The 23,995-nt window shown below is 39.4% G+C and overlaps 2 protein-coding genes across 2 annotated transcripts; both read right to left on the minus strand.

The window, feature by feature from the left end:
* Positions 1 to 317: 317 nt before the first annotated feature.
* Positions 318 to 2,588, minus strand: LOC107281358 (plant cysteine oxidase 1). Its single transcript, XM_015787258.3, has 6 exons — positions 2,458 to 2,588; positions 2,095 to 2,356; positions 1,447 to 1,565; positions 1,186 to 1,345; positions 869 to 1,066; positions 318 to 686 (listed from the first exon to the last, which is right to left on the minus strand). Exons 2-6 carry the CDS (start codon positions 2,324 to 2,326, stop codon positions 580 to 582), a joined length of 816 nt encoding a protein of 271 aa, XP_015642744.1. The 5' UTR covers positions 2,327 to 2,356; positions 2,458 to 2,588; the 3' UTR covers positions 318 to 579.
* Positions 2,589 to 18,418: 15,830 nt separating this feature from the next.
* Positions 18,419 to 22,702, minus strand: LOC4327660 (probable V-type proton ATPase subunit d). The gene is made up of 10 exons (NM_001409231.1): positions 22,382 to 22,702; positions 21,649 to 21,769; positions 21,427 to 21,534; positions 21,244 to 21,346; positions 21,061 to 21,141; positions 20,893 to 20,978; positions 20,713 to 20,772; positions 20,589 to 20,637; positions 19,536 to 19,670; positions 18,419 to 18,990 (listed from the first exon to the last, which is right to left on the minus strand). The coding sequence occupies exons 1-10, from the start codon at positions 22,560 to 22,562 to the stop codon at positions 18,859 to 18,861; spliced, it is 1,056 nt and encodes a 351-aa protein (NP_001396160.1). The 5' UTR covers positions 22,563 to 22,702; the 3' UTR covers positions 18,419 to 18,858.
* Between the last annotated feature and the right edge of the window lie 1,293 nt (positions 22,703 to 23,995).

Genomic DNA, 23,995 nt, shown 5'->3' on the forward strand with positions numbered 1-23,995 from the left:
GTATTCTACGGTTGTATAGAAGAGAAGAATCTTTTTTGCAGAATAGCATGTATCTTGGTATAGAGGTTTTACTGGTCAATTTTATTGATCATTTTACTGTTTCAATTCAGAGTCCACAATTTGGAGATTTCCTTTCGGTCTTTATTTACCCTTTGAAATCAGTTACACAGATTTAAGAATCTTAAATCGTATAATTTATTATATTACCAAGAGGTCGAAAGGGACTTAAATAGATTGGATGGTGGGTCTAAATTATAACGGTCGCGTAGATCAGTTGAATAGTTGATATAATTATAATGGATGTGAGGTCGAAAATATATGTTTGAATCAAAACATTCACTTGAAAAACTAACATAGGAAAAAAATAGAGTTGTCGATAAACAGGACACATAGTTTCACCACAAAAGATTATTCAAGGAAAAAAAATAATGCTTGGTACACAAATCTTGCTAGCTTCTTAACTCACATCCTTTGATCACTCTCCCTATCTCTTTCTACGACTATGCATATCTCTATACCAGGCAAAGAATATCCAAATTTCTGATGGAAGATTTGCATGCCCTCAACATAAAAAGGGGATCAAGTCATTGTACTTGGCTTCACAAGCACAGCGTTCATATTGAAAGTGCAACGTTCTTTTCTCAACCAATCAGATAGTTCATCAGTAATCCGCCTGCTTACTCCACCTACGGTTAAAAAAAAGTCACACAAATTAGCAACTAACATTTAGTGTTCAAATATTACATAAACTTAGCTAATACAAAGAATTTGGTTGTGTATCTTATGGCAGATATCGGGGGTATAAAATATTTATAATGCCAAAATAACTAGTAATAAATAGAACAAATTGGAAAATTTTAGAGCTTACGTGGCGAAGGACACACTCCATAGTATGAGCAGTCCCTTCCTTCAACTGAGGAATATGGTGGGCCCATGACATCAAGCACTGCACAAGCAGTTTCTGCAGTGAAGCAATGAAGGTTTCCTCCACTCTCTGGGTATAGAACCGTTGTCTTAGATGAATCATCGTAGATGGTGTTAGTTCTCACCTTAGCAAAATGAGCACCTGTATTTTAGAAGACTGGATATTAGAAAAAAAAACTTGTGAAAAAATGTGGTGTAAATGGGAACATGTGAGAGAGAAAAAAGAGTGAATATGTTAGCGAGAAAAGCACTCAAACTAACCATCTATTTCCCTGCAGATACGATTTTTACCATTGGGAGTTTTAACCCAGTCATACGACTTTATGTGCATTGAGCCATGAAGAATCTTGCTAAAGACAGTCATCCCTAGATGGTCATGGAGTGGAATGACAGCCGATTGTGGTAGACAAAACACACCAAACTACAAAAAAATGTGTAAAATGTGTCATCTAAGTGGAGTTTACACTAAATAGACACATTTTCCATGATTCAATGTCAACAAAATGTGAAGTACTAAATTACCGAGAAGTTAAGACTATCATCACCAAAGTGCACATATGTTACTTTAGGATGCCCTTGAGGATCAGCTCTAAAATACGGCATGCTTGCATCAAGCCCAAAATCCTCTAGCTTCAAGGTATCTGCATCAATGGTTTAATGTGTTGATTTGTGTGAATACCACAAGTGCATGTAGCTAAAAATTATGAATTGGATTTCTTGAAAACAATTATCAATTGGAAGCAAAACGTTTCCATTACATTCCCAACAAATTCTCATATTTATGCAGCATCCACAAGAACAAAAAATATATATGTAACTTCCTATATCAGATCACATAATTAGATACACTTTTAGCTAGCATATTTCAATATGTGCGATGAAAACATTGCATAGTAGGCAATTACAACAACCATTGCTATCGCAGGAAAATGTCCATATGAAAAGAGACGCAGTGGACAATGCAACCACCAATAAAAGATCATGCCTGAGATTTATGGATTAAAATCTTGTAAGAATACGTGTATGAAATAAAAACCACTAAATCAAACTAACCTCCATAAAAGCTCAGAGTATAGTCATGCTCATGCAAAGCTCAAAGTGACGGGCATTTCTAGATATAAGATGGTATGCGCATGATATAGATGCAAAGACAAGAAGATGACTGCTAACCGAGCAACTTGGTGAGGTTTGCCTCGGCTAACGATGATGGAACAAAGCCTGGCGTGGCTGCAAAGAACACATCCCTAGCGATGTCATGCACTTCTTGGATCTTGTTCATCGCCGAGTTTGGCAGTTCTAGTTCTTCAAGAGAGGAAGTAGGCGGTTTCTTCTGACGGCGGGTGGTCTTCTTGGATGATGAGAAGGATGACTCCAAAACACCCTTGCTCCCTGCCCGTTTCATCGCGTAACAGACCTAGAAAAAAATTAAATCCTACAATTCCAATATAGAAATGACCTTTTCAATCACCAAAACTATAAACAAAATCACCAAAAGAATCAACAAGAACATGAATACGATTAATTAAAACCTACCCCAAAAGGAACCCAATGATTGAGATTGTATAAGCGGCGAGGAAATGAGGCAATTAGAGTAGGCACAAAGGTGAGGAACGGCCGATTGGGTATATATGAGCGAAGGGTCGCATATGGTGGGTTTGGAGGAAGGAGAAAACTAGGGGCGGGCTGTATAGGGGACAAAGGCGAGATTGCCTTGCTTCCTCTAGAAGATTCCATTTTCTGTGGGCTATAAGAACTTGGAATCCAAACCGCTGGTTTTTGTAAACTTACAATTAACCATTCAACTATATCAACATTTTAGGGAAATGACCTACTTAAGCATTAATCAATAAACTCCAATATGTCACATCAAGGTAAATCCCAAACCTCACTTAACACTACCCCGAAGTATCACAAATTTCTAGTTCACGGCCGATTTGCAAAGGTAGCCCTTCCTCACCATACTCTGGTTGTTATTCATTTGAGAATTTCATTATTCAATTAATTTCACAACACTACATACTTTGACAAAATTATCACCAAAACTGTAAATTTAAATCATCATATCACAAAACCACACATTTAATGTCAAACCTACCTCAAAACTATAGGTTGAAGGCATAAAACTATAAAATTTAGCATATGATTTATCTACTATAGTAAAAAAACGGAGTCCATCCGCCCACGCAATGGGTAACCCACTACTACATAAAAACCATCCCTAGAGAAAAAAAAAGAATTTGATCCAATCCTACATGAAAACGAACTCAGAAGCAAATCAACCCTTCACATCCACATGTAACCAACTAGGCTAGAGTTACTTATAAAGGTGTGTAAATTTTGGATTTTTGTTTCAAGGAATGACCAATTAACTAGGATGGAGCTTTTAAAATTCATAGTTCTGTGATAAAAACTAACACTAAATCTGTAATTTTACGACTCTATGACTTAAATATATAGTTTCTTGGTAAGTTCAGCACCAAGTTTGTAGTTTTGTGATGCAATGGGTTAAATATGATACGGCTTAAATATGCAATATTGTGGTAGTTTTATCAAAGTATCCATAGTTTTTCTAAATTTTACTCTTCAACTTTATTGGACTGAATTTTGGACAAAAAATATTGGACTAATAGTTGGTGGAAACAAAGTGGTGGATCTACAGTAATACCACTGGTGTCAGGCGACACCGACGACTTTTGGCAAAAGCTATGCTTAAACTGACTATCCATATATTATAACACTATATTCTAAATGTAATTAGCATGCTATGACACCGATAAACACGTTATGACACCAACGAACTAAATTTCTGGATCCGCCAGTAAAACAAACACTTCCGGTAGTGAACACAGGAAGCAACTCCAAGTTCGTAACAAGTGCAGCAAATCAGGAAACACTTGCTATAGTTGAGTCTCATGTACATTGTTAGGTCCATGATTAGCTTACATATTTGACGTTCTAGATAAGAATAGCAGCATTTGAGGTGGTCAGTGGTAGCGGTGGTAGTGCATGTAATGACTACTGCTAACAGCATCAAATGGAGGAAAGGTTCATGTTTTGTATGTTATTTTTTTGTGCGTGTGTGTGGGATCAAGGAGGCCGACTAGAGGGGGGTGACTAGGCGGTTTTTCAAACTTTTGGCTAAAACCGAGTTTTGTATGTGGAAGCGTAAATCAAAATGGTTTTGCACAATTCAAAACCTAAATCAACTAGTCTCAAGTAAGTGCACAAAGAAGCTAGCCTATGTTGAGGTTTGCAAGCCTAGGGTGATAATAGCACAAATAAACTCTAGTATGTAAACTTGCTCAAAGTAAATTTGCACAAAATAAAGGAGACAAGAGACAAGGAATTTTCACCGAGGTTCGGAAACTCGCCGGTTTCCTAATCCCCGTTGAGGCGAGCCCAACTCCACCGCTCAACCACGAAGCCACCGCACGGCCCCTTCGTCAAGGGGTGGGCAAGGCGGGAGCCGGCCCACGGAGAGGACTACCAAAGCCTCGATCACTGGGAAAGTTCTATCTTCACTCCGAAGGTGGTGAACTCAAAACCACTCTCAACTGGCGCCGGGCCTCCTCCACAATCTCCTCGGAGAGGTCACCGGGCAACACCTCCACAAGCCGTCTAGGAGGCAGCAACCTTCAAGAGTAACAAGTCTAGGATGCTTGCCAAGGATGATCAAGTGCCACACTAGCTATAACAATGAAGCAATGCACTTGGATTGGCTTAACTCACTCTCTAACACCTCACTAGATAAACTAAGTGCACAAGGGTGTGAGAGCTCTTGCAAGGGTTCAAGATAATGCAATGGAGTGCCAAAACCTTGCCCTTGCTGCTGGGGAGTGGGTATATATACCCCCAACCACCAAAACTAGCCGTTGGAGTCGAAATCCCCAACTCTATGCTCTGCCGGTCAGACCGCCATAGAGTGGCCGGTCAGACCGGACTACTTTGTAACGGCTAGAAAACTAGTAGTTACAGGGCAATCATTGAGCCCACTCAACCTGGCCGGTCTGACCGCAGTGAAGCGGCCGGTCAGACCGTCCACGGCTCGGTCTGACCGGTTGGGCTCTGGTGGCTCTGTATCGCCACCAAAAACCAGACCAGTGCAACAGACCAGTAGGACCGGTCAGATCGGCCTTACCATGCCGGTCAGACCGGCCAACAGCCCCGGTCAGACCGACCTAAGGCCCACGGTCAGACCGCTGGTCACTTTTCAACACAACTAACCGTTAGTAAGACGGCGATATCTCTTGACTCGGATCTCGGAATTTGGCGTTCTCTGACTCTATGGAAAGCTTATTCAAAGGGCTATCCAACCCATGAACAATCCATCCAAGAAACACAACTTTTCTCAGGGAGAAATGGCTCACACTCCAAAGGATACTCCACCGGACATAACCACGTGAGGCTACCCAAACCTATAGGATGTGCCCACTTCTCTCTTTGTTTGGGACTTGATAAAACTCACCACACTTGGCTAGACAAGCCCACAAAATGCATCTATATGCATATGAACTAATATGGCACAAAATCATCCGCATGCTCGCTTCATAGACCCCTCTTGATAGTACGGCACCTATCTAGTAAATCCGGTCTACACCAAACACCAAGACCGGCAAAAAGACTAAGAAAATATTCTTAGCTCCATTATACCTTTGCCTTGTGCCATCCAACTTGGGGTCAATGCTTGAGCCAACATCAACACTTGTGACCATTCGGTTGAACCATGTTTATGCCGAGGTCTTTGCCATCCTTTGTCAAGACTTAATTCTCATCACAAGCTTGACTTCATTCTTGCCAACATGACGATGTCCTTGGCTTGGTGACCATTAACCCATGGTGTCATTCATTAGCCTCATCGCAATTAGATCTATTCCTTTGCACGGCTCAAAGGAAAACGTTAGTCCCAACAAATCGGTTGGCATCCTCCACTTGGTGACCAACCGGTTGCATATGAAAGATATGGATATGTTTGTTGAGTATTCATTAACATCATAAGTGTCATATACTCGTATGCAAGCTCAAGTGCAAAGATCCGATATATATAATAGGTGAACAACATGGATCTAAAACATGAACAATAAATGTATAGGATTTGCTCCCCTAAGTATATGCATACAAAGAAATATACAAGAGAGACAAGTGTATGCATAAGTAAAGAAGAACCAATGGGGGTTTATCCTATACACATAGAGAAGGCATATGTAGTAATGATGAAGATAAACAAAAAAAACACATACCTTCATGATCTCCATGTTCTCAATGCAAAGGAGACTAAATAAGATAAGACTCAAGTAAACATTAGTCTCACACTTATATAACAATAACATGGAAATCATATATATGAACCTATCAAAAAGTAGGAGATAAGAAGTGATACATATCGCTTTATCTCCATGAATTTCATCCTTGTCATGATTAATGTCCATCACCAAAGAATGCATATCTACCACATCTCATTATCGGGAAATAACCTTGTTGAAAACTTATGTAAAAGAGAGGTTAATCCCATAAACATAGGTTTATCATCTATCACCAAAGTAACAATTACACAAATTGTTTAATCCAAGATCTTTCAATCTTTTCTCTCTTTTGTGATAGATAATAATCCGATATAAACAATACAAAGAGATGAGATGAAAGATAATTTCAAATCAAGGTTGAGATCTTATAATGAACAAAATATAGAATAAGCTCCACCTTAAGATGTGCATACATATGGATATGAAGGAATGCATATGCACATAATCAATCAAGATCAATGAGGGAGCTCACACTGTATTTTGGATCCACAAGAGAGACCAAGTTAGAATATGTGAAGTTTAATACATACCTCCCATCATTTTTACTTTCATATCCAAATAAGACTAGTCAAAGAAAGGCTCATAAAAACGTTAGTCTCATATAATTAGATTTGTCATTAATCACCGAAACCAAATTAAGGCACTTGAACTTACAATCTCCCCCTTTTTGGTGATCGATGACAAATCCATTAATAATAACCACATTTGGATATGAAGGATATAAACCAACATTATATTGAAGCTTGACAATTGAATTATATCCATACATGTCAATGAGTAAATAGAAGTGAAATATATGCCAATGACATGCTTATGCATATGATGCATATGTAATGGTATGATGTGGGATCCTAGAATATTTCCCCCTTTTGTAGCTATGATCATAAGGAGATCATAAATATTCTCTCCCTTTAAGATCAAATGTGGGATCCTCAAATATTCTCCCCCTTTTGGCATTAATCACCCAAAAATGAAAAGGGCTAGAAAATAGGCAATTACAAAAGCCCAAAAAGGAATAAAGACTAACAAGGCCAAATAATATTTTTGTGCAAGCACAAAGCAACAAGTTTAGAAATGACCCATTTAGGAAAACTCCCCCTTACTCATAGAGTCTTGTCTTTGAATATGGAATTTGGAATAGATTTCATATGTAGAAGGGGTTAGTTTGAGCACTTGAACTTTCACTTGAGATATTCTCATCAAAGGTTTTCTCAAGAATGTCAAAAATTGAGAAGAGCTTGGTCAAGGCTATTTGGAAGAATTTTACAAGTGCACAATATCGGCAAAGAATGAAAATGATGAGATAGTGCCGTGTTCAAGATGATCAAGATAAACTACCATTTATTTAGAGACCACTTGTGTATAGGAATTCGAATTCTCTATGTGTATAGGAATTCGAATTTGGGATCAAGGAACGGTATTTGGCTTTAGTAGCAAGGATTAACTTGTATTTTGGTGGAAATGATTGGAATTTGGAGTCTATCCTTGGAGGCTTGGTTTTGAAAAGTCCAAAAATAACTTTTGAGTTTAGGTGGTTTCATATATCATGGGCATTTCAAAAACCAAAAGAGTTCAAATAAGGAACATATCCAAAAGAGCTCAAGGATCATGAAGTTTTCAAAATAACAAAGAGCTCATTACTTGAAACTTCTTATATTTCACCACCATGCTCAAATAATCAACAAGTGATATGCACTTTGAAATCCATGTTTAGCTGAAAAAGCACATAGCAATGGTGGCATCTTTTAGCAATAGAAACTTGTGGAACCAAGATCGGAAAAATAATCCATAAATCCTGGAGATAGTTCATGTAAAAATGCAAAAATTTCATTTTGGGGTCCTTTCCCAGCTCTCAACCGAATTGAAGAAACAAATCTCACAAGCTTTCAGCCAACTGAAAATTTCAGACTTTTTCAGATTTTTGGAGACTGAAAATGAGGTTGAAAAGACATACAAATGACCACTTAAAATTCTGAGTAAATTTGGAAGTAAACTTCAACTATTGAGGATCAAAATTCATATTGTGATCTTCTTCAAATTTGCAACCCATTTGGAGATACAAAAATCACAAATCAGCCCAAAAACATGGTTGTTCTGAAAATTTCAGCAAGCTGAGCAAAACGAGAAAAAGTCAAAATCTTTGCAAATCAAATAGAAATGAGTTGAAACCTTGCAGATTTGATCTTTATACTTGTGAGGAACTTTTCCAAAAAGAATTTCTTAAAAATCATTTTTCTATCAAAAGATAAGACAAAAAGAGCATTGTAGGCCTTTAGGGTGAGTAAATTTGAGTTGAGAGCTCAAATCACATTCAAATTTGAAATCGATGGATTTTGACATTTGTAAAGCCTTAGGAGGGTTATAGATACACTTCCAAGCCAAGATTCACAAAGAACTTTGGCTCTAAAGGCTTAACACACCATAAGCAAGTTTAGGCGAAAACGGTCAAGTCAAGATTTTTGCTGAAATTCAAATGGTTGTAGAGTTTGAATGGTTGGTATTTTGGAAAAACTTTGAACTAGAGAAATGTTTGAAATGACTAACTCTAAAAGTTTTGTATAGAAAGATTTTCCAAAAACTCAATAGATTTTGATTGAGAAATAAAACATTTTCAACAAAAACAAGATCCTAAAAGATCCTATTGAGACCAATTTTGCTATTTTGCTTCACAAATAAAAATTTTTACACCAAAAGCCTTGCAAAACATTTGAAATACATATTAGGATACTTTTGAAAGGATTTTCACAAATTTGGGCCATTTAAATAAGAATTTTGACTTTTGACCAAAATAGGCTCTTTTGAAAGGCTATAAATGTAATCTTTTGGAAAATTCATGTTTAGGAGCAAAGGGAATATGGGTTTGATTCAGATTGCTCCCCCTTGATGCAACTCTCCTTTTTGCTTCATGAATTCAAGATTTGATACTAAAGGCCAAGTTTGAGAAAAAGGCTACACAAGCTCTCTTTTCAAATACATTCCTTCAAAAGTGCAAAAGGAAGCAAATGAGATGATATTTGAGAGAAACTAATATGCATGAAGTTCAAATATGATTTTGAGCCAAAAAGATGCAATTATTCAGGTTTAAGAAATAAACTCAACCAAGTGCTAGAAAGTGACCATATATGGTCTAGTTAAAATTTTTGGGAGTTTTGACATCAAATTTCTTTTAATAGATTGGTCTTTTGGATAAGGTTCAAAAACCAAAAACATTTGAAATCACCAACTCTATCTAACTTGTTTTGGGCTCTTTTTCAAATTCCCTTTAGAAATCCTTGTAGAGAGAAAAATAGTTTTGCTCCAAAATAAGATCCTAGAAACTAGAATTTTGGCCAAAAATGCATTTTCACTTTACAAATACTTTTTCTTGCAAACTAAAGTTTGGAAAACATATTAGAGACCTTTTGAAACATTTTCCAAGTAATAGTTTTCAAGAATTATAGTTTTTTTCTCAAAAAATTGACTTTTGGTCAAAATGGGCCTTTTGAAAACCTTTCTACCACTTGGATTACTTTGTTCACATTCTAAGGGTTGTAGTGCATACGTAAGAAATGCAATACTTTCCCTTAATGTGATATTCCCTTCAACCCAACAAAGATAAGCAAATAGACACAAGATCCAATAAATATCAAATAAGATTGACAATAAGCACAAGATGATAAATATGTTGCATTAATATGATCGAGCCTATAGCTTCATATGCCACTACTCATTATGCTCAACATGCATTTATGATGACTTTCATAAGAGAAGGAAATTTAATTTTGGAACTATGAGTATGCAATGCAACATACACAAGGCTATATAAAAAAAATTACAAACCAAAAGCATGTTACCGAGATGGCATTGGTCCTTGATGTGAATTCTCCATCCTCATTATTGGCTCCAATTCTTGAACTTGGTGAGAATCACATTTTCTCGCATAGGCCAAAACTCTAATGCCTCTCATGTACTTATATTCTCATTTTGGTGCATTTTGGTCCCCAACAAAATTGGGTCCATCAATGTTAGTTACCAAAATACGAGGCACCCAAATGGTCCTCCTTCTAGATGCAAGTCTAGGTAAACCAACATATCTAGCAAACACATTGCCTTGCCTATTTTTTCTAAGCACATAATCATCAAAAATAATATTAGGCTTAGGAGTATTACCTATGGGACAATTTTTACCAATATGTCCCTTTTTGCAGCAATTGTAGCAAGTTAGGTTTTGGCCTCTATGACTTGTCTTTTTGTCTTGCTTCTTGCCGGTTTGCCTCAATTTGAAGTTGCACTTCTCATCCTTCATGTTTGTGCACACGGAGACAAAGTGTCCCTTCTCATGACAACCAAAACATGTAATGTGAGGATGGTTCTTACTTACATTTTTCTTTCCATCCTTTCTTAAGTATGCATGCTTCCTTGCATATTTAGGCATGTGCCTTGTCTTCTTAGCATTCTCCTTGCGATGAAAGCTAAGTCCACACTTGTCATTTGAGCTCTTTTGCTTGCTTAGGATTTCGTCAAGTGAGTTCTTCCCTTTGTAGCTTCTATCCAAGTCTTCTTTTAAATCTTTGACTTGGGCTTGTGATTGCTTGTTTTCCTCTACAAGGTTAGCAACAACATACATAGAGGAGGAAGAACAAGAATTTTCATCTATGTTTGAGCTACAAGGTACATCTAACAAGTCATCACAAGAGGTGGACACACTAGCCTTAGATGTACTACATGAGCTAGCTACACATGGCATATCATCATCAATTAAATTACATGTGATGCCTATGTCCACCTTTAGCTTACTAAATGCATTGCCAATGAGAAGAGACTCATAAGCTTCTTTTATCTTCTTATAAGAATCACAAAGTTCCTTATAAGAATTTATTAGCTCCACATTTGAGTCTTTCAAAGAGAGAAGAGTTTTCTCTAAAATTTGATTTTTCTTCTTCTCTTTGGCAATGTATTTACTAGCCTCCCTAAGCATGTCAAAAAGATCATCATATGAAGGTTCATCATCATCACCATCATCATCAACAACACAAGTATTTTCAATAGTACTATCGAGAGAATCATTGTTTACCTCATTCTTACCATTTGTCATTAAGCAATGAGGTGATGTGGATGGTGTTGGGAGCTCCTCATTATCACTTGAGGAGGTGGAGTCTTCACCTGACATCCATTCTTGTGTGCAACCATTCTCAACAAGTGTGGACACTTCATATTTTTCTTTAAGCTTTACCCACATAGCATGTGCACTCTTGAGATTGCATACTTCATTAAACATGTCATCACTCAAAACACAAAATAAAGCATTAGTAGCTTGAGCATCGAGATATAGGCATTTCTCTTGCCCACTTGTTGGAGCACGGTCATCCAAAGCATGAGAAAAGCCCACATCTACAATTCACCATATTTTTGGGCTCATGGCCCTAAAATGAGAAATCATGTGGATGTTCCATTGTGCATAATTTGTGCCATCAAATATAGGAGGGTCACCACCCATGTGTACTATATCTCTAGAAGCCATCCTTTTCTCTCGGAACGGTTAAGTCCACAAAATGAGAGACCAAGCTCTGATACCACTTGTAGGATCAAGAAGGCCGACTAGAGGGGGGTGAATAGGCGGTTTTTCAAACTTTTGGCTAAAACCGAGTTTTCTATGCAGAAGCGTAAATCAAAATGGTTTTGCACAATTCAAAACCTAAATCAACTAGTCTCAAGTAAGTGCACAAAGAAGCTAGCCTATGTTGAGGTTTGCAAGCCTAGGGTGATAATAGCACAAATAAACTCTAGTATGTAAACTTGCTCAAAGTAAATTTGCACAAAATAAAGGAGACAACAGACAAGGAATTTTCACCGAGGTTCGGAAACTCGCCGTGACGGAGCGTGGGGCTCCTCACCGGGAGACCGCGCAAGCCCCCCTTTGCCGGTTCGGCCGGGGGCCCTGGGTGAGATTCTAAGCTCCTAATCTGTGTGTGGAAGGTTCGCTAGAGTGGAAACACACAAGACACGGGCGATGTATACAGGTTCGGGCCGCTGAGAAGCGTAATACCCTACTCCTGTGTTTTGGTGGATCTGTGTATGAAGAAGCTACAAAGTGCGAGCCAGCCCCCGATCGTTCTGGGATTGTTTTTCTCCTAAAAATCATCCATCCCCTTTCTAAGTGGGCAAGGTCCTCCTTTTATACCTCAAGGGGATACCACATGCCCCATCTCTCTCTTTTTTGTGGGGACTTATCCTCTCTTCCCTCCAACTTGACTTCTCTTCATTAATGGACGGAGATCTGTATGGTTGCCGTCCGAATGACCTTCTGATGGGACGGCCCATACCTACCTCCACTTCCACCGGAAGCAGGCGCGACGTGGGAACATGGCTGTCTGCTGACGACATGACCATTGTCAGACCGGTCACAAATCGGTCATTCTTGTCCACCACGTGTCAGTTTAACAATCTGCATGTTCGCCCTTCTTCATACAATATCTTGCCTGTAATGGTTAGGATGAAGCCTAGCGTATATCTAACCGGAACCAACGTGCCATCTCCAGGAGCTAACACGCCGGCTCCGGCTAGGGACGAGTGCTTGGAGGCTCTCGTCCTGACGGGATGGGGCGAGGCGTGCGTCAGACCGCCTGTCGCCACCTAACCCACGATTTGACCGGTCTGTGACTAATCACAGACCGGATGAACGAGCGCGCTGCACTGCGTTACATGCGGCGTGACGCGCTCGTCCAAACCGCAATAAATGCGGTTAGGTGAGCACCGCTGCGCTCACCTAACCCATACACGCGGCGCAAAATCCACAAGGGGTCGGGGCACCCCAGCCCTCGGGGCCGAAACGGGAGCGGTCCGACCCCTCGGGGAGACAAAGAGAAGGGCGGCCGTATCACCCTCGGGCCCGACCCCCCCCCCCCCGAGGGGGTTAGGCCACGTGGGTGATCGTGTCTGCCTCAAGTCTCTAAGTCATGATACTCCCGGTCCCATGTCACCGACACGCCGGTTTCCTAATCCCCATTGAGGCGAGCCCAACTCCACCGCTCAATCACGAAGCCACCGCACGCCCCCTTCGTCAAGGGGTGGGCTAGGCGGGAGCCGGCCCACGGAGAGGACTACCAAAGCCTCAATCACTGGGGTAGTTCTTCCTTCACTCCGAAGGTGGTGAACTCCAAACCACTCACAACTGGCGCCGGGCCTCCTCCAAAATCTCCTCGGAGAGGTCACCGGGCAACACCTACACAAGCCGTCTAGGAGGCGGCAACCTCCAAGAGTAACAAGTCTAGGATGTTTGCCGAGGATGATCAAGTGCCACACTAGCTATAACAATGAAGCAATGCACTTGGATTGGCTTAACTCACTCTCTAACACCTCACTAGATAAACTAAGTGCACAAGGGTGTGAGAGCTCTTGCAAGGGTTCAAGATAATGCAATGGAGTGCCAAAACCTTGCCCTTGCTGCTGGGGAGTGGGTATATATACCCCCAACCACCAAAACTAGCCGTTGGAGTCGAAATCCCCAACTCTGTGCTCTGCCAGTCAGACCGCCATAGAGTGGACGGTCAGACCGGACTACTTTGTAACGGCTAGAAAACTAGCAGTTACAGGGCAATCATTGAGCCCACTCAACCTGGCCGGTCTGATCGCAGTGAAGCGGCCGGTCAGACCGTCCACGGCTGGGTCAGACCGCCATCGGCTCGGTCTGACCGGTTGCGGCTCTGGCGGCTCTGTATCGCCACCAAAAACCAGACCAGTGCAACAGACCAGTAGGGCCAGTCAGACCGGCCTTACCACGCCGGTCAGACCGGCTAACAGCCCCGGTCAGACCGACCTAAGGCCCACGGTCAGACCGCAGGTCACTTTTCAACACAACCAACCGTTAGTAAAACGGCGATATCTCTTGACTCGGATCTCGGAATTTGGCGTTCTCGGACTCTATGGAAAGCTTATTCAAAGGGCTATCCAACCCATTAACAATCCATCCAAGAAACACAACTTTTCTCAGGGAGAAATGACTCACACTCCAAAGGATACTCCACCAGACATAACCACATGTGGCTTCCCAAACCTATAGGATGTGCCCACTTCTCTCTTTGTTTGGGACTTGATAAAACTCACCACACTTGGCTAGACAAGCCCACAAAATGCACCTATATGCATATGAACTAATATGGCACAAAATCATCCGCATGCTCGCTTCATAGACCCCTCTTGATAGTACGGCACCTATCTAGTAAATCCGGTCTACACCAAACACCAAGACCGGGAAAAAGACTAAGAAAACATTCTTAGCTCCATTATACCTTTGCCTTGTGCGATCCAACTTGGGGTTAATGCTTGAGCCAACATCAACACTTGTGACCATTCGGTTGAACCATGTTTATGCCAAGGTCTTTGTCATCCTTTGTCAAGACTTTATTCTCATCACAAGCTTGACTTCATTCTTGCCAACATGACGATGTCCTTGGCTTGCTGACCATTAACCCATGGTGTCATTCATTAGCCTCATCGCAATTAGATCTATTCCTTTGCACGGCTCAAAGGAAAACATTAGTCCCAACAAATCAGTTGGCATCCTCCACTTGGTGACCAACCGGTTGCATATGAAAGATATGTATATGTTTGTTGAGTATTCATTAACATCATAAGTGTCATATACTCGTATGCAAGCTCAAGTGCAAAGATCCGATATATATAATAGGTGAACAACATGGATCTAAAACATGCACAATAAATGTATAGGATTTGCTCCCCTAAGTATATGCATACAAAGAAATATACAAGAGAGACAAGTGTATGCATAAGTAAAGAAGAACCAATGGGGGTTTATCCTATACATATAGAGAAGGCATATGTAGTAATGATGAAGATAAACAAAAAAAACACATATCTTCATGATCTCCATGTTCTCAATGCAAAGGAGACTAAATAAGATAAGACTCAAGTAAACATTAGTCTCACACTTATATAACAATAACATGGAAATCATATATATATGAACCTATCAAAAAGTAGGAGATAAGAAGTGATACATATCGCTTTATCTCCATGAATTTCATCCTTGTCATGATTAATGTCCATCACCAAAGAATGCATATCTACCACATCTCATTATCGGGAAATAACCTTGTTGAAAACTTATGTAAAAGAGAGGTTAATCCCATAAACATCGGTTTATCATCTATCACCAAAGTAACAATTACACAAATTGTTTAATCCAAGATCTTTCAATCTTTTCTCTCTTTTGTGATAGATAATAATCCGATATAAACAATACAAAGAGATGAGATGAAAAATAATTTCAAATCAAGGTAGAGATCTTATAATGAACAAAATATAGAATAAGCTCCCCCTCAAGATGTGCATACATATGGATATGAAGGAATGCATATGCACATAATCAATCAAGATCAATGAGGGAGCTCACGCTGTATTTTGGATCCTCAAGAGAGACCAAGTTAGAATATGTGAAGTTTAATACATACCTCCCATCATTTTTACTTTCATATCCAAATAAGACTAGTCAAAGAAAGGCTCATAAAAATGTTAGTCTTATATAATTAGATTTGTCATTAATCATCGAAACCAAATTAAGGCAGTTAAACTTACAGTGTGTTCATCATGCAAATAGCTTATTTCCTTGTCATGGTAGAATATAGCCTCCTTATTTGGACCAACCTTTTCACCTGAGAAATTTTATGATCCTTTGGAAGGTACGGTACTGATGAGAAATACCACATTTTGCAATCTAGAATATTTTTTTAGTCTAAAAATATGTCAAATTTTTCGTTAGAAAATATGTTACCTCTCAAAACCTTCTCAAGTATCGTGAAATTATTCTATCCACAATTATCTTCTTGTTGCTCCTAAAGTGTTGACCATAGTAGTCGTAGCCCAAGTATATATTGATATGTAAAAGACTTACATATCCCACCAATTTAAATTTTGAGGAGGTTCGATCAAACCCAAATGTGTGACATCAGGGTCTTTTATGCATTTAACACTAGTATTTGGCCAAGCTTATGTACACCAATTAAAATTTGGAGGTAGTGTGATTAGACCCAAATGTGTTTTACTGATTTGATTTTTTTTGTCCCATTCGACTGCCACATAGACAAAAACAACTCTATTTTAGACCAAGAGGGGATAAATTAAACGGTTTTGATGGTATACCAAATTTGTAAGATGGGTGATGTTTTTGGACGAACATATTAATAGTTGAGGGGGCAATATATATAGAAGTATTCCCTATAATAAATGAGTGACTTATCATTAATTGCTAGTAGTAAATACATAAATGAAATATGAAGAATTAAATATACAATATTAACTAGTAAAAGATATAGTGAATAATATCTAGAAGATTTAGATTAAAGGTGTAGTTGTTGAGTACTGAAGATTGATTTAATGAGTACTAGAGATAGAGATAGATTTGGATTTAATGAGGGCATGTACAACGGTATTTATTAGTGGTCTCTTCCTATTACCATGCAAGTAAATTTGATGACATGGAAAAAAGAGAAAGGAGAAAAGAGAAATATGGTTATTATGTATGACAACGGCTCCTCTTAACATTTATTAGAGTAAATTTTGTTGCATGGTGGTGCAAGAAAGAAAAGAAGAGTACAAAAAATATTGATACATTAATGGTTAGATAACTCTATATCTGTACATGCCCTGGGTAGTTGATAACAGAAATTAATATTGAGTTGCATTTGTATACATGGTTTTTATTCCTTTTAGGAGTAATACATCATATCCCATGATTAGGACATGTAAATTGTTGTATATTTGTTAGTAAATATGCATCATAAGTGCACCTGAAACTTGACGATATGTTGTATGTATCAGTTTAATTAGGCGATTGCCGCATTTGAACTAATAGGACAACTTGATTGACCAGTACGTAGCCAATACAATCACCGAATTTGAAACATCTAAAAATGTTCCGGCATATTTCCTAGGGTTAGCCGGAGAGAATGAGTGCGATCCTTCCCGCAATTTGGTTGTCTTGTAAACGAGATCAGAATAAAATTGCATGAGGAAGCATGAGTGGTACGTAACTATGGTAGAGTTGTAGGTGATCTATGACTTCATCCATTATACGATTGAATCTTAGGCTGTGTTCCCTAGCATGCAAAACGAAGCAGCGTTTAGCGTATGATTAATTAAGTTTTAGCTAAAATAAAATTGAAAAATAGATTAATATGATTTTTTAAAGTAACTTTTATATAGAAATTTTTTATAAAAAACGCACCGTTGAGCAATTTGAAAAACGTACGCGCGGAAAACGAGAGAGATGAGTTGGGAAAGTAGAGATAAGATATCAGCCTTAGTGTATCTATGAATTTTACGCACATGTAGCTGCATTTTCAATAAGGATGCACTGTGGTTGGGGATTTGCCGCTAGGCTCCATCAGTTTGTGTATGTTACACTGTTACACTCAGCAGGTGTGTGGCCGTGTATGACAGTATGAGTAACTGTATATGGCGCGCGCCTTCGTAGTTCCAAGAAGGAAATGAACAAAATTGCACAGAACTTCCAGCCGGGTATCACACAAATTTTGACAATTTAACCCTTTGAAAAATCTAATTTTACAAATTAACCGCCGCCAAAACTTATTTCAAAAATGATTCTTTTGTTCAGCGTCAAATCGTGTGGCGCTAAACTTAGACACCTCAGTGACAAATAGCACGGCGCTAAATGTCCGTTGGCACGCTGACTCAGCCTTCCATCCGCGGTGGCACGGTATTCAGCGCTAGTTGACGTGGCGCTGAGGTGTCTAAGTTCAACGCCACACGATTTGACGCGGTCATTTTTGAAATAAGTTTTGGCAACAGTTTATTTATAAAATTAGTTTTTTCAAATGGTCAAATTGTCAAAATTTGTACGGTATCATGATTGGCATACAGTGCTTTTGCGCTACATTATTTTGATTTATTTTTCAACTACGAGAACTTTTGCTAAACTGCTATTGGAAAGTTTCAGGGTTAAGAAAACCTTAATAACTGCTTCTCCATCCTAAAATATAAGGTACAAATCTAGATAAATTGATTGATGGTCTCATAAGAGAGTTGGGAGTCTCCTTTCCAAAAAACAAAAAAGAAGAGAGAGTTGGGAGTTTCTTCAAATCAATATTGAAAGCTCGGAGGAAATCAAATGCAATGTGGGCCAGGAGCTCACGACATGTTAAGCCACTCCCAAAAACTTTGGACTCGATAATGGTGAGTTAAAACCAAAACATGACCATCTTCCCGGAGGCAACTCAAGAGCGTACCAAAATGTCAAAAAAGAGAAACATTCTCTCTTTATACTCCGTCAGGTTACATAAGTAGAAAATTAGAACAGAACCTGATGCACCAAAACAGAGTTGGGCGCAATTTGGATGTTGGCAATAAGCCAACAAACTGTTCCATGTTCACTAGATATTGATAGTTACAGCCTCCCAAAATAGACAGGATTTATTCAATTTACCACAAGATAATCAAGCCTTTATTTTACTACAAAAAGTAAAACAATAGTACATTCACTCATGGTCTTGCTTTCGAGCAGAGCAGAAAGAGAAATGAATGGGGCATAATAAGTCATGTGCTTATAATTATCGCAGCCGATTGTGCCATCATCAAACCTGGCATTTTGTACAACCATCCGTGGAGTGGCAGGAGCAGGTCAAAAGATGAACACAACGCTGTCGTGGACCCTGTTCTTCTGATTCTGCGCAACACACTCTGATATCCACATCAAGTTCCTAATCTCCTGCTCCCGTAGCCTTATGTAAGCAAAGAAAACAGCATAGTGGAACTGCGCAAACAAGATATGGAGTCAAAGATCCCAGCATGAGAATCCGCAATAGTGGCATAATGCTCACAAGTTTGTTATCCCCTCATATTGGACTAGGGATAAAATAAACAGAACTAGATGAGTGCACTCAAGCATGTATGCAGGCTTCAGTGCCACATGCATTCTTTTAGCAAGAGAAACTAGCTCTTTGCGGAGTGCTTATTATTACTCCCTACGGTTCCATAAGTCCCGTCGTTTTGGACAAGGTTGAGGTCAAACTATTAGAGCTTTGACTATCAATAACTTCAAAAATATTTAGTTTGAAGGCACTAGAACATGTATATTTATTTATCGTATATTGTATAGTAGGAGATCATAGTCAAAGATATGTTTTGGAGACTGTCGTTGTCCAAAATGACAACTATGGAACTGAGGGAGTAAACTCGTAAGTGGAACTAGAAGATCCCTTGAAGAAAGTTGGTATATTAAAGTCCAAAATGAGAATGCAGATGCACCCCCACCATGGAGGTCCTAAGGTAACTAATATAAAACAATGAAAATCATACCTGCTGTTCAAATGACAAGCACAGCCTCCGCACTTCCTCCTCATAGAAGGCCTTATCCAACATTTGGCTTTCCCCATACGAAATTTTGGCAAAAATAGCCTGGTATGGAGGGTACTTCTCCATTACACCACGGACCTACATGATGTGAAAAGGAAAAAGGTGTTATGGAAGTCCAAAAAAAGAAGGATCAATGTAATGGTGATGATGATGCAAAAAAAGAAGAATCAAGGTAATGTGATGATGATGCATATAGTGTAACTAACATATTTTACAGGAATTCTTTATGTATGCTAATGGTGCACCACACTCTTTTTTCATCTACCTATACAACAAACTTAACAAAAAGAACAGCGTCAAGCCAGAACAAAACTATGGTTATACTAGTAAGCATGGTAGACCAAAGGGCAATAACTAAAACTACCTATTGCTACTAATGACGGGCACAATAGAAGAGAAGACAAAACATATAATAGCTAAAGCAGCTTTCCAATCTGCTCCAGATGAAAGGCACAGAAAAAATAGTTTGGCACACATTGATCAAAGCATAAAACATGTGTAAGACCATGCGCTCCCATGTAATAATATGCCCATTCCATTACTCAAGGAAGGTTCCAACACAGAATTTTCAAAACAAATAAATGTAATACCAGTATACAAAAAAAAAATCATTGTGTCTTGGCTGAACCAACTACTCCACAGACGTTGATATAGAGCAGTCAGAAAACCAAGTTCGATGTATGCCCATCACACGTGATACGTGTGCCACAAAAACATCTCCCGTGGAATACCACGCTTCTCCATTTCTTGTGGAGGAAGCGCTCGGCCTAGGGCATGATTTTTGTTCAATAGGACTACCAATAAATCTATTTAGTATGATGAGTGGTCCTTTTGCTAAACATGTTGGTAACACTCCAATAGTGTTCATTTTTCATATTAGCAGTTTAAGTTGGCCAATGTAAGCAAATATGAGAAGCAAGATGTGATTAAACAATTGAAGATGTATGTATACTAAAACGTGCTAGAACTGAACTATGAGCATAAATGAAGACAAACCTGATCAACATCTTCACAAACAGCCAGTTCTTCATGACCATATGGATACCTGGAGGTCGAAAAAAAGTATTACAAACATATCTTGGCAAAAGGTACTATCAAGCTGGTTCTAATAGAAACCTACAATAAACCAAAGTTGGAGTACAGCTTCCGACGGTCATCTCTAGTCAACTCTGTACCAATACTAGAAAACATGACAGAGAGATGTCAGTATCACATGATTGTGCACATAACAACAAACAAGGAAGTATGTAACAAAATTATACGGTTTGAAGTGGAAAACAGAAAAAACTTGGCAACCTACCTGTTTATTGTAATGTTCACAGCTCTTCTGTCTGCTTCAAATGACAGAAGATCGCACATAATCTCAGCAGTTGCACCACCAAGTTTCTGTATAACACAAAAAGTCAATATGAACACTAGATGAAATTGGAGGATACAGTTGAAGCCACTATATTTGTGTAGTTCATACTTCACAGAATTTGTAAAAGTCCTCAAGGTATGCTTTGTAAAGAGTGTTCCTCATAATCTCGATATTCATGTCATCCAAATCCTGTAAAATTCAGGCAACTCTCATTATCAAGTTAGCCTTGGTGTTCAAATTATTAAATGGATTGTAATTTATTGGACACCACAAAAGGTTACAGCTATTTACCTCAGATGTAATGCATTCTGAGAAGTATGGGGCTAACGGTGTGTCAACCAAAACCAATCTGTAAAGCTCGCGCATATTTTGAGCAACTGCAAGAGATGCAATGCTATTGCATGGCAAAAAGAACACTTAGTATCATAAGAAGACCTCCACTCAACAGATTCGATAAAGAAATCACCAGAATACCTGTCAAACATTCCCAATGGATGGCATTTCTCCAATAGTTCATTAACATCTCTCTCATGCAATGTTCCGGTAACAATAAGTACAACATTGTCGATCATGTGGCCATACCTGCAAATGTTATCTCATCAGACCAAACTATGCTGCATTACTAAAGTTGGGCACATTGACATGTGCAGACAAAACAGAAGTGAAAGGGCATATCCTAGCAATATTGTTGCTTACGTTATATACTGTAAGAATGTGGATAGTGGTTCAGTCGCCTGGCACATCATGTGTTTGTACTCATCAACCAGTTTAAGAGTGCACTTCTCCACAATTGTAGTTGTGTGCAGGGGTGAAGGTTCTGCAGTTAATCAGAAATAAGTTCATAGTACAGATGTATCACATTAGCGTGTAACAAGCATGCACTGATGCACTGCAATTATATCACGACAAGCATCAACGCAAACAGTATTCCATATAAGAATAGGGACATGTGGATTCTAGGAACTATAGCAATTATTCCTAAGGAAAATAACTAAATCCTCAGTGGTTTACCGGAATTCGATCAAAATATACCCTTCCGAGTGGTCTCTAGTAAAAGCTAAGTTGCGACCCTCTACATGTATAGGGCAAATCGTATCCTTTAACTGCTGCACTCCTACAGAATGCGAAACCTATGATACTCTAGACCAAGCTAAACAACATATCAGAACAATCTGTTAAAGCGATCCATTGACTTTGGTTTCTTGCAAGCATAGGGCATCGTGGGCTTAATCAACTACTTGAAAATTTCAGGCAAAGAGCAACCAAATTAGGGCAACCCCCAAATCCCCAAATTGGCATCGCAATTCGCGCGGACCGGATCGGGGATCGCCGATCGATCAGGACAGTCATGGCGGCGCTACCCAATCCGATCCGATCCCCCCAAAAAAGGAGATCAGAGGGCGGCGGCGGCGAGAGAGGGAGGTCGTACCGTTCTGGAGGTAGGGGCCGTACTCGGTGGCGGTGAGGTGCATCTTGACGTCGTCGAGGTTCTCGCACTGGCAGAGGTTGTTGTAGTCGGCGGCGGTGAGGAGGCCCGACCGGTTCCCCCGCACGATGGCCTCCAGGAAGCCGTCGTGGATGTTGAACGAGAGCATCTCCCACCCGTACATCCTGTCTCTCTCGCCGGCCGGCGGCGGCGGCGGTGGCGGTGGCGGCGGCGGGAGGGGTGGATCGGGAGGAGGGGGGGAGGGAAGCCGCGGCGGTGGCAGATCCGGGTGCGGATGCGGGCGGGGTTTGTATGAGACGAGACGAGATCGGTCGTGCTCTGCTCGCGTGAGCGTGTGGGATCCAGGATTGGCACGTCGGCAGTGGGCCCCGTGCCCGCGTCAGTGCTCGGGGACCTTCCAGGCCGGGCCGGGGCGGGTCAGGCTTAGTGGGCTGGGTATTTTGGTTGCGGGTCTAAAGCGGAAACGCTAATACGCGCGCGCGTTTCGGGCCTAGAAGACCCAGCGCCGCTGTGCCAGCGCGCGCGCCTCCTTGCTCTTTTTTCCTTTTTTTACCATTTTTTTCCTTTTCTTTCCCACTTTTTTCTGATTTTTTTTATCTTTAGCATGTTTTGAGTTTGAAAGTTTATAAATTTTGATTTGAAAATTTTAAAATCTGAACTTGAAAGCTTTTAAATCTCAACTTGAAAGTTTTTGAATCTCGATTTGAAAATTTTCAAATCTTGATTTGAAATTTTTTGAATCTCGAGTTAAAAGTTTTCAAATCTCAAATTGAAAGTTTTCAAAATTTTCAATCTGAACTTGAAAGTTTTCGAATCTCGATTCTCGAGTTGAAAGTTTTCTAATCTCGATTCTCAAGTTGAAAGTTTTCGAATCTGAGTTGAAGTTTTTAAAATTTGACTTTAAAATTTAAAACTTAAATCAAAAGTTTTCAAATCTAACATAAAATATTTTCAATCTATTAGTAAAAAAATCTCCAGAATCTTTCCTAATTACTATCATTAGTGTTAAGTATATTAACTAATACTAGCAAAATGCCCGTGCGTTGCACCGGGTAGTAGTGGGATGAGTACTGTTTGATCTTAAAAAAAATATCGAAGCAACTAAGCCTGATCATAAGCATCAATGATGTGTTCTATGACCACAAAAGCAAATTTGTTCTTGGACAATTAGTCTACTCTACATGTGTGGCATGTAAATGATGCTTATAACATGTGGGCCCGATGATTGTAGCATGGGAATAATGGATGGGCGAAAAATACTGTTGCCTTTGCACATAAGGCGACAGACGAAAATTTGCGTGACAAACAAATAAACTGATATTTGTAAGCCTAACGAGTGTAAATTGGAACCACAACACTTTGTAAGGGGTATTACACACTCTCTTTATAGGTTGAGGTCATTTATTATCTTGTATTATATTTTCTTTTATGAAAGTTTTATATTTTTTTCGCATTCGATGCTTTTTATCTCGATAAATATTTAAATTGAAGAGCATAAGATTTTTATCTTAGCGAATTAAAATAATAGTAAGATGACACTTATCCTCTAGCTCTCTCGTTTTTCTCTCTCCCTCGCTTCTTCTCACCACTGCTCCT

Source organism: Oryza sativa, chromosome 1 (assembly GCF_034140825.1).
Source record: "Oryza sativa Japonica Group chromosome 1, ASM3414082v1".
NCBI classification, from domain to species: domain Eukaryota; kingdom Viridiplantae; phylum Streptophyta; class Magnoliopsida; order Poales; family Poaceae; genus Oryza; species Oryza sativa.

What these genes read in the sequence shown, in the direction of transcription:
- LOC4327660 (NM_001409231.1), bottom strand. Translation starts at nt 22,562, where the DNA reads ATGTACGGGTGGGAGATGCTCTCGTTCAACATCCACGACGGCTTCCTG. An exon ending in CGGCCCCTACCTCCAGAACG is followed by an intron (nt 21,770 to 22,381) that starts GTACGACCTCCC and finishes GATTAACTGCAG; the next exon opens with AACCTTCACCCCTGCACACA. An exon ending in GCTTGTCATTTGAACAGCAG is followed by an intron (nt 18,991 to 19,535) that starts GTATGATTTTCA and finishes TTGTTTGCGCAG; the next exon opens with TTCCACTATGCTGTTTTCTT.
- LOC107281358 (XM_015787258.3), bottom strand. Translation starts at nt 2,326, where the DNA reads ATGAAACGGGCAGGGAGCAAGGGTGTTTTGGAGTCATCCTTCTCATCA. An exon ending in TATCTGCAGGGAAATAGATG is followed by an intron (nt 1,067 to 1,185) that starts GTTAGTTTGAGT and finishes TCTAAAATACAG; the next exon opens with GTGCTCATTTTGCTAAGGTG. An exon ending in TGGAGTGTGTCCTTCGCCAC is followed by an intron (nt 687 to 868) that starts GTAAGCTCTAAA and finishes TTTTAACCGTAG; the next exon opens with GTGGAGTAAGCAGGCGGATT.